The sequence below is a fragment of the Erigeron canadensis genome, chromosome 6 (genome assembly GCF_010389155.1).
Source record: "Erigeron canadensis isolate Cc75 chromosome 6, C_canadensis_v1, whole genome shotgun sequence".
Taxonomy (NCBI): Eukaryota; Viridiplantae; Streptophyta; class Magnoliopsida; order Asterales; family Asteraceae; genus Erigeron; species Erigeron canadensis.
In genome coordinates this window covers 6,121,696-6,132,257 of record NC_057766.1, presented here as the reverse complement: position 1 = coordinate 6,132,257, position 10,562 = coordinate 6,121,696, and the positions used below count along the sequence as shown (strand labels likewise).

The following is a 10,562-nucleotide window of genomic DNA, read 5'->3' as shown; positions in this document are numbered from 1 at the left end:
TATTTATTAAACTTTCACACTTTAATCTGCTAATTGTCTAGATAATTATAACATTACACTAATTACATTTAAGATCTAATGAACTTTTAATAAAATCAACCAATGATCCATGAGAATAAAAATAAATCATGGCGACGTGAGTCCATGCCAAATTCTGAACAAAGTAATCTTGCAATTAAATTAAATAAACTTATGAATTGATAGTGCATGAATTCTTGTAACCATAATCCATTCTCATGTTGTTACTAACTTATATATTGTACAATATTTTATTACTACTAGTTTATCATACTGCCATGACCTCTACGATGTAAACACCCGTGAATGTTTGTTATCATTTTTTTTTAACAAACAACATAGATTATGTTAACTAAAAAAAAAAACTACGAGACTTGCTACTTTAGAAATATATACATATAACTCGACTTTACGTATTCAGGATTGCTTATACATGTCCATAACAATAACGCGTTTAAGACACTTACTCGTCGTAGAAACTATATATATACCGACTCGCATATCGTAACGAAACCATTATCTTGACTATATTAACAGATGGCTCGAACATGATTACTACCTTACGTGCTTATTATATGAAGCTGTTTAAAAACGTACTTATATCGTCAGGTTGCATCACGAGCATGGTAAATAACCTATATACATATACTTATGATTACCCGCTAACTTACGCACCGAATCCCGACATACCAATAATATCTATCATGATAACCAAACTAGTAAGCACATCGTCTATAGTTGTTCACATAAAAATAATAATAGCAATAGTTCGAATGTCTTGTACCTTTGCTATAAATTCGATCGCAGAACAAGAAAACTTAGAAGATCTTATTAGTATAATTATTATTATTGGATGCAAGAATTGAAAGAAATTTATCAATATGTTCCGGCGGCTAGCATGACACAGCAAAACTCAATGAATATTATTTGCTTTCCTAATTATCTTGAATCACTAAAACAAATAGAAAACCCAAATAATTAAATTGGATGTAGCCTTTTTTTTTCTCTGCACCACTTTTGTGAGTTTCGACGGCCAAAAGCTAGGGAAAAACGAACTATATATATACCAGATTTACGGTTTATTAACCCTAATAGCAATAGGTTACCTACAGTTTTCTAAATGCACACTTAGCCCCCTCAAAGCTTTGTTTTCCATCTAAACATCAATAAAAAGGCATACCATATTAACAAACATAAACATTTAATCACATTATCCAATCATAAGCTTGACGGAAACTAACGTTAACTAACGGTCTAGTCAAATAGTCAAACTTGAAAAGTTTGGGATGTTACAGTGAGTATATTTGCATACCTTTATGTTTATGTTGGGTCAATTGACCACCATGTTGAAGTATTTGTCCATGTGTGGATAGACCACCATGATGAAGTTATTTGTCCATGTGTGGAAAGACCACCATGTTGAAGCTATTTGTCCATGTGTGGAAAGACCACCATGTTGAAGTTATTTGTCCATGTGTGGAAAGACCACCATGTTGAAGTTGTTAGTCCATGTGTGGTAATTGATTGGCTTATATGGATCCATATATGTGTTGTTAGTGTGCAAGGTGAACATGTAAATGTGTCATGACGATGCCATAGGTTACATGTAATAGTCCTTGTACTTGCCCTCCTTCGTAATCGTAAATGTATGCAAGTATATTCACTAAGCCTTTGCTTATATTTTAGTTGTTTACCCTTTTTATAGGTAGTTCCGGAAGAGGGAACTAGGATTGTTGATTTGAAAGTGTTGATTTAGAGCTTGAAGTGGTTGAAGTAAAGATTTGCAAGATTTGAAGGTATTTAGGTCATTCATGGATGAATGACAAGCTTTTGGGTTTAGAGGCTTAGTTATCCCTCTCCTTTTGACTCTTGGTACATTTTGGGTTGATGGTCATATTTTGTTATATTATGTAAAAGATCAGGTGTAAAACTTTTTAGAAAAGATGTAAAGTTGCACTTTGGGCGAAAATTGTGTCAAAATGGGTAAGATGACCCGTTTACTTGTAGAAACTTGGTTTGTATAAATGGATGGTATGGAGACTTTTGGAAATGTAGTGTTAGTTGATTTATGTCAAAAATAAGTTGCTAATCAGTTGTCGGAAGCTCGATTTTGAGAAAAAGGGGTCGAAAGTTGTTCAATTTGTCAAAAGTACGAAACCTGAAGAGGACGGCCTTTGTGCAGAGGACGGCTCTTGTGGACGGCCTCTGCAGGACACAAGAGCCGTGCTCCTCTGTAATTTTTACACTTATTTACCGAGGCTTCGTTTGATCTTTCCGGGACCTGAAACTCATACAATAGACTTATATTAACATTCTAAGAAGGTTCAATTTGTCATTTTTCAAATTTGAGAACTTTGATTTTTTGCGAAAATTGGCCGTATTTTTTCTAAGTATAATTTAACTAATTTGCGTTTCTTTTATTTTATGTTCATACTTTTAGGACTAAATTGAGTCGAGGCGTTTCAAGTTGGTATCAGAGCCAAGGTTTAAGGGATTTAGGTTTACCCTCGTTTAGAGAGTGCCTAGACTTTAACCTTAGTTCAGACTCGACCTTAGGTATCCGAAACATTATATGGGACCGAAAGATGTGTTTGATGATGCTAGTTTATCGACTTGTTAGTATTTGAAGCACAATAAGAAGCCGGCCTTATTGTGGTTGGAATACTAACGGATTTATAAACTAACGGCATCAAACCTTGAACGGTTTCGTATAAAGTTATAGGGTTGGCTTTAGTTTGAGTGTCTGAAGATAAATTATGAATTAAATCAGTTTATCTAAATCTTATTATAGTATGGCCGATCAACATAACAACAAAGATGAACACCATCAACAAAACGAAGAAGAAGAGCCTATATTTAATGAAGATAGCATGGATATCTCAGACCAAATTGGGAGAGCGCTTGAAAAGTATACTCCGGTTTTGCTCAAAAGGCTAAATCAAACATTGGAAGGGGCGGTAAATGATCATATTGCCCAAATGATCAAGGAAGAAGTTGCAATTAATGTGCAACGGGAGTTCGAGAAGCGTGATGCCAAAGATAAAGGCAAGAAAACTGAAGATGAAAAGGAAGTAGAAGTGACCGGGGAAAGAACTTACAAGAAGAAATTCACCTTCTGAGACTTTGAAGTGTGCCACCCACCGGAGTATCACGGTGACCGTGATCCCATCGTGTGTACCCGGTGGATATCCGAGATCGAGGGGGCATTCCGTACTAGTCAATGTCCCTCTCATTTGAAAGTGGTATTCGCGGTTGGGATGTTAAGAAATAGTGGAAAGAGGTGGTGGGATGGCTTGTTGACAATCAAGAAGGGGGCCTTGGATAACGTAGAGTGGCCCGAGTTTAAAGAAATGTTCTTCAAGGAGTTTCGGTCGGAAGCGGAAGTAACAAAGTTGAGAAGCGAATTTCTCAACGATTGTTAAGGTACCATGAGCTTGAACGAATTCCGAGCCCAATTCTTGGACAAGGCTCAATTTTGTCCAGAATTTCTAGAGAATGATCAATTGCTCAAAGAGCAATTTTACTTGAAGTTGAAAAAGAGCCTACGAGAGAAGATTAGCCTACGCCAAATGGAGTCTTTCTCCATGTTGGAGGATGTGGCTAGGGACCACGAGATTGAGATGGCTAGGGTGGATGAAGGCGAGTTAATAAGGAAGCACGAAGATGTGAATTCTCCCAACAAACGGTTCAAACAAGAGGGTAGTTACGGTAACAACTCTCATAGAAGAAACATTCCCTTTTGCCGTCAATGCAAGAGGAATCACTCAGGGGCATGTAAGGCGACAGATAGAGGTTGTTATACTTGTGGGAAGCTGGGGCACACTAGTCGGGAGTGCCGGTCAAAGCCCCAAAAGCCCGTTTATTGTTTCAAATGTTTTGAAGAGGGCCACATGAGAAACTCATGTCCTAAATTGACCGAGGAGGAAAGACTTGAGGAAAGGAGGAAAGAAGCGGAAAGGAAGAATGCTCAAGCTCACGAAAATCCATGTGGAAGATCTTTTCAACTCACGGTGGAACAAGCAAGAAATACGGATGACGTTGTCACATGTACATTTCTTGTATATAATGTGCCTATGCGTATTCTCTTTGATTCGGGGGCAAATAGATCATTTGTTGCCACTAGGGTAATTCATGTTATTCCCGTGCCTAAGTCGTATCTAGAAAATACCTTGCAAGTTGAGGTTGGAAATGGTATGATGGAATTTGTGAAGGATGTTTATAAAGGGTGTGAGATCAAGATTTCTTAGGAGCTCTTTCAAGCCAATTTAATTCCTTTTCCGATGGGAGAATTTGACGTAATTTTGGGCATGGATTGGTTGAGCTCTTGTAATGCCAAAATTGCGTGTGATGAAAAGGCGATATATTTGAAGAATTTTAAAGGAGAAGACTTGGTAGTTTTTGGTGATAGAAAGGAACGTTCCATTGCCATATGCACTTTTGCTCGTGCCAAACGCTATATGTCTCATGGATGTCATGTCTATCTTGCTCACATCGTCGATGTTGAGAAAGAACCTCTATCCATTGAAGACATTCCTATTGTAAATGAATATGCCGACGTTTTTCCTGAAGACTTGCCGGGCATTCCTCCCGAACGGCAAGTTGAATTCTACATTGATCTCATTCCGGGGGCTAACCCCATTGCTAAAGCTCCTTACCGTTTGGCTCCAACGGAAATGCAAGAATTGATGAAGCAACTCCAAGAGTTACTTGATAAGGGTTTCATTCGACCTAGTAACTCTCCTTGGGGTGCACCGGTACTTTTTGTCAAAAAGAAGGATGGTAGCATGTGGATGTGTATCGATTATCGTGAACTCAACAAAGTCACCGTAAAGAACAAGTATCCTTTGCCTAGAATCGACGATTTATTCCATTAACTTCAAGGAGCTTCATATTTTTCTAAAATTGATCTTCGTTCGGGTTACCACCAACTCAAAGTACGTGAAAAAGACATTCCTAAGACCGCCTTTCGGACTCGTTATGGTCATTTTGAGTTTGTTGTCATGCCTTTTGGACTCACAAATGCTCCCGCGGCTTTCATGGACCTCATGAACCGTGTTTGTCGTCCTATGCTCGATAAGTCCGTGATCGTTTTCATTGATGATATTCTCATTTATTCCAAAAGTTCCTCCGATCATGAAGTTCATCTAGGGGAAGTGTTGGAAACTTTACGTAAGGAGAAACTCTATGCCAAATTCTCCAAATGTGAGTTTTGGTTAAGAGAGGTGCAATTTCTTGGTCACGTTGTTAATAGTGAAGGGATTATGGTGGATCCGGCTAAGATTAATGCGGTGATGAAGTGGGAGCAACCAAAGAATCCGTCGGAAATTAGAAGTTTTCTTGGTCTAGCGGGCTATTACCGTCGTTTCATTCAAGACTTTTCTAAAATAGCTTCCCCATTGACCAAGTTAACCCGAAAGAACATCAAGTTTGAATGGAAGAATGAACAAGAGATGGCTTCCAACAACTTCGAGAAAGATTGAGTCAAGCACCGGTTCTTGTTCTACCCGATGGTCTTGAAGATATGGTGGTGTATTGTGATGCATCATCTAATGGCCTTGGCTGTGTCCTTATGCAACGGGGTAAAGTCATTGCCTATGCTTCGAGGCAATTGAAAGAGCATGAGAAACGGTATCCTACTCACGATTTGGAGTTAGCGGCGGTGGTCTTTGCTTTGAAAATTTGGCGTCATTATCTCTATGGAGTCAAATTTACCATTTACTCCGATCATAAAAGCCTCAAATACTTCTTCGAGCAACGAGATCTCAACAATCGCCAAAGAAGATGGTTAGATCTTTTGAAAGATTATGATTGTGAGATCTTGTACCATCCCGGAAAGGCTAATGTTGTGGCGGACGCTTTAAGTCGGAAGAGTTCTCATCATGCTTTAGTTGTTTCTCCCCTATGGGTTTTGATCACCAACGATTTTCTTGATCAAATTAAAGAAGCTCAAGAAAGGGCCTTACAACGGGATCCTAAAAGAGAAAGAATTCAAGGTCAAATTCAATATTTTACTAAGGATTCTCGTGGCCTCACCCTACGTTTTGGGAGGATTTGGATTCCATTTTCTTGTGAGTTGAAACAACTCCTACTTGATGAGGCTCACAAATCCAAGTATTCCATTCACCCCGGTGCTACAAAGATGTACCATGACCTTAAGGTAGAATATTGGTGGCCCGGAATGAAGCGTGATGTAGTGAAGTATGTGGAGAAATGTTTGACTTGTGCACAAGTGAAAGCGGAGCATCAAAAGCCCTATGGTAAGATGCAACCCTTGGAAATTCCCAAATGGAAATGGGAGGAGATCACCATGGATTTTGTTACAAAATTGCCCAAGACACCAAGAAATCAATTTGATACAATTTGGGTAATCGTTGATAGATTGACCAAGATTGCTTTGTTTCTTCCTATTCGTGAGGCATCATCATCCGAAGTTTTGGCAAAGATCTATGTAAAAGAGGTTGTAGCTAGACATGGAGTTCCTATCTCCATTGTTTCGGATAGAGACACCCGTTTCACTTCTCACTTTTGGCGAAAATTTCATGAAAATATGGGCACCAAGCTCAAGCTTAGCACCGCCTATCACCCTCAATCAGATGGTCAAAGTGAAAGAACCATTCAAACTCTTGAAGACATGTTGCGGGCATGCATAATCGATTTTGGAGGCACTTGGGACCTCCACTTGCCTTTGGTGGAATTCTCATACAACAATAGTTACCATTCGAGTATCCAAATGCCACCGTATGAAATGTTGTATGGAAGGAAGTGTCGATCTCCAATTTGTTGGGGAGAAGTTGGCCAACGGGAGATAGGTGGCACGGAAGAGGTGTTAAAAACCATTGAGAAGATAGATGTGATCAAGGAAAGGTTGAAAGCGGCCCAAGACCGGCAAAAGTCTTATGCGGATAAAAGGAGAAGGCCGATTGAATTTCAAGTAGGTGATCGTGTTTTGTTGAAAGTTTCACCTTGGAAAGGCGTCCTACGATTTAGAAAACGTGGAAAATTAAGTCCTCGTTTTATTGGTCCATTCAAAATTTTGGCTAAGGTTGGTAAGGTTGTATACCGTTTGGAGTTACCGGAAGAGTTGTCGGGAATTCACCCTACTTTTCATGTGTCACATCTTAGAAAATGCCTTGCCGACGAGTCTTCCTATTTGCCTTTGAGTGAGATTGAGGTCGATAATAAGTTGAATTACATTGAAGAGCCGATTGCCATAGTCAAGGAAGAGCTTAGAAGAGTACAAAACAAGACGGTGAGAACTTATAAGATATTGTGGAAGCACGGTAGGATGTCCGATTGTACTTGGGAATCCGAGCATGATGTGCTAGTTTACTATCCGTCATTGCATATGGCTTGGATCACGAGGACGTGATCCGTTCCAAGTGGGGGAGAGTTGTAACACCCCAAATATTTTAAGGTAAAAGAAATTGACCCCTTTTTATAGTTTTGGCATTAAATTAATTTCCTAGTATTTTATTTTTGAATATGGGGTTAATTTAGTTGGAACTTTAGCGGATAGCGGGTATTTTAATACCAAAAATTCATATGGGGCGTGGCGAGCCAGGAGGGTGCCAGCCACCTTTTCCTTTGACTCACACTTCCACTTTGGCTCTCTTTCATTCTACATGCAATCCTCTTTCATTTCATTTTCAAAATCAAGCTAAATTCCTTCAATTCAAGGATAAGAACAATCATATTAATCATCACCATCAAGTAATCTTTATTCAAGAATTCAAAGTTAGGGTTTGTGGGTTTAGTGGTGGTGGCTGAAAATTGGGAGAAAAAGGAGGAAGGAATTGTGAATCTAAAACCCCAAGTAATTGTCTTTCTTGTTGAGGTTGAAGCTTGCTTGTGCTTGTTCGTTTAGCGTTATTGTCTTTGTTGTGGAGGAGGTGAGTATATTTGCATACCTTTATATTTATGTTGGGTCAATTGACCACCATGTTGAAGTATTTGTCCATGTGTGGATAGACCACCATGATGAAGTTATTTGTCCATGTGTGGAAAGACCACCATGTTGAAGTTATTTGTCCATGTGTGGAAAGACCACCATGTTGAAGTTGTTAGTCCATGTGTGGTAATTGATTGGCTTATATGGATCCATATATGTGTTGTTAGTGTGCAAGGTGAACATGTAAATGTGTCATGACGATGCCATAGGTTACATGTAATAGTCCTTGTACTTGCCCTCCTTCGTAATCGTAAATGTATGCAAGTATATTCACTAAGCCTTTGCTTATATTTTAGTTGTTTACCCTTTTTATAGGTAGTTCCGGAAGAGGGAACTAGGATTGTTGATTTGAAAGTGTTGATTTAGAGCTTGAAGTGGTTGAAGTAAAGACTTGCAAGATTTGAAGGTATTTAGGTCATTCATGGATGAATGACAAGCTTTTGGGTTTAGAGGCTTAGTTATCCCTCTATTTTTGGCTCTTGGTACATTTTGGGTTAATGGTCATATTTTGTTATATTATGTAAAAGATCAGGTGTAAAACTTTTTAGAAAAGATGTAAAGTTGCACTTTGGGCGAAAATTGTGTCAAAATGGGTAAGATGACCCGTTTACTTGTAGAAACTTGGTTTGTATAAATGAATGGTATGGAGACTTTTGGAAATGTAGTGTTAGTTGATTTATATCAAAACTAAGTTGCTAATCAGTTGTCGGAAGCTCGGTTTTGAGAAAAAGGGGTCAAAAGTTGTTCAATGTGTCAAAAGTACGAAACCTGAAGAGGACAGCCTTTGTGCAGAGGACGGCTCTTGTGGACGGCCTCTGCAGGACACAAGAGCCGTGCTCCTCTGTAATTTTTACACTTTTTTACCGAGGCTTCGTTTGATCTTTCCGGGACCTGAAACTCATACAATAGACTTATATTAACATTCTAAGAAGGTTCAATTTGTCATTTTTCAAATTTGAGAACTTTGATTTTTGGCGAAAATTGGCCGTATTTTTTCCAAGTATAATTTAACTAATTTGCGTTTCTTTTCTTTTATGTTCATACTTTGGGGGCCCAATCATTTATTTATTATAAAAAAATATTTCAAAAATAAAATATGAGAGGTTTTTCACCTAAGTTGGATATGCAACACCTATATTCACTTTTCTCATATGATATTCATTACTTCAAGGTACACTTAGTTTTTTTTCTTTTTTTTGAGTGTTTTCCCCTTATTCAGAATTTTTACGAAGATGACTAGTTAGCGTGCGTATGCACAACGTTTCCTAAATCCATAAGTTCTAGTTTACTAATGAGTACACACGCCCAACAACCTCCTGATCTCACACGAATATGAATCTTGTTTGTTAAATTACATAGATTTTACAAGATTCTGACTTGGAAGTACACCAAGAACTGTAAGTTCAATTCAAACGACAAATTTTGACTCCGCTATATTGACTTTTCACGTACAGATCTCCAATTTCAAATGAAACCGGTTATTTTTGTAAAGATTTCTGTTTCCAACCCAAGAAACGTTTTGCTCACCTTGATTTGAACCTAATATGTCCAAAGGTCTTAAGTCCCCAAAAATACATCAATCTATTAATGGTTGGTAAAAAAACACCTTTAATGATATTAATTGAACATATAATATAACCTTATCTAGATCCAAGATTAACCCTAAACGACAAATTATATATGATTTAGATGAAATGACATAAATTAACTTTACTTACACATTTTAAGTTTTACATTTCATAATTTTCTTAATTTATGTTTTTTTATTTTCTAGCATCTATTCATTCCACACAAATATAATAAACTTATTTTTATCTCATTTTATTTGCTTACATCATTTACTTTACATCTACGTAAAAAAAAATATTTAATTTAAATTTTAACTCATTACATTCAAACTAAATGCGAATAAAATGCAATATTTTTTTTTCTTTTATGATATTTATTACGGTGTCACATCCCACTTACATGGAAACATGAGATGTGACGATAATTATAACACTTAGAATTACTTTGATTACTATAACACTTCAATTTCTTAACCACTTGTCATGAGTCCATCAGAATATACCATGGTCAAAAATATAACCAAGTAATCCCTAATTACCTATGATGAAAAATCATACCTTTAATGATACTAGTTGCAATATCATCTTTTCTAGATATCAAGACCACTGTTACAAACTGAAATCCGAACTAAACATAAGGTTATCTCCAATGTTAAAGATGCCCTTAGGTGTCTTTGAGCTGACATATCATATCCTTACATATCCTTATATATCTTTATAAAATCCTTCAAATCCTATAACTTTATCCCCAACTATACAAACATCCTTAGATATCCTTACATATCATTTTACCTCCAACTAAAAACAAAAATATATTAGGTAAGGACAAGTAAGGGCATGCCCTTAAGTAAGGACATCTTTTAAAAAATCCTTAGTTTTGTACAAGCTTCAACGGCAAAGGATATCCAAAAACACCTAAGGGCGCCTAAGGGCACCCCCATTATAGATAGTCTAAGTTAAATGAAATGACATAAAATACCTTTACAAAAAAAAAAAAGTATAATTTATAATTAGATAAATACTTTAGA

The 10,562-nt window shown here is 37.2% G+C and overlaps 1 protein-coding gene across 1 annotated transcript; it reads left to right on the top strand.

The window, feature by feature from the left end:
- Positions 1–3,446: 3,446 nt before the first annotated feature.
- On the top strand, positions 3,447–4,265 carry LOC122604218. Its single transcript, XM_043777112.1, has one exon. It carries the CDS (start codon positions 3,447–3,449, stop codon positions 4,263–4,265), a length of 819 nt encoding a protein of 272 aa, XP_043633047.1.
- The last annotated feature ends 6,297 nt before the right edge of the window (positions 4,266–10,562 follow it).

Excerpts from the sequence above, each read along its gene's own strand:
- LOC122604218 (XM_043777112.1), top strand. The coding sequence starts at position 3,447 with ATGAGCTTGAACGAATTCCGAGCCCAATTCTTGGACAAGGCTCAATTT.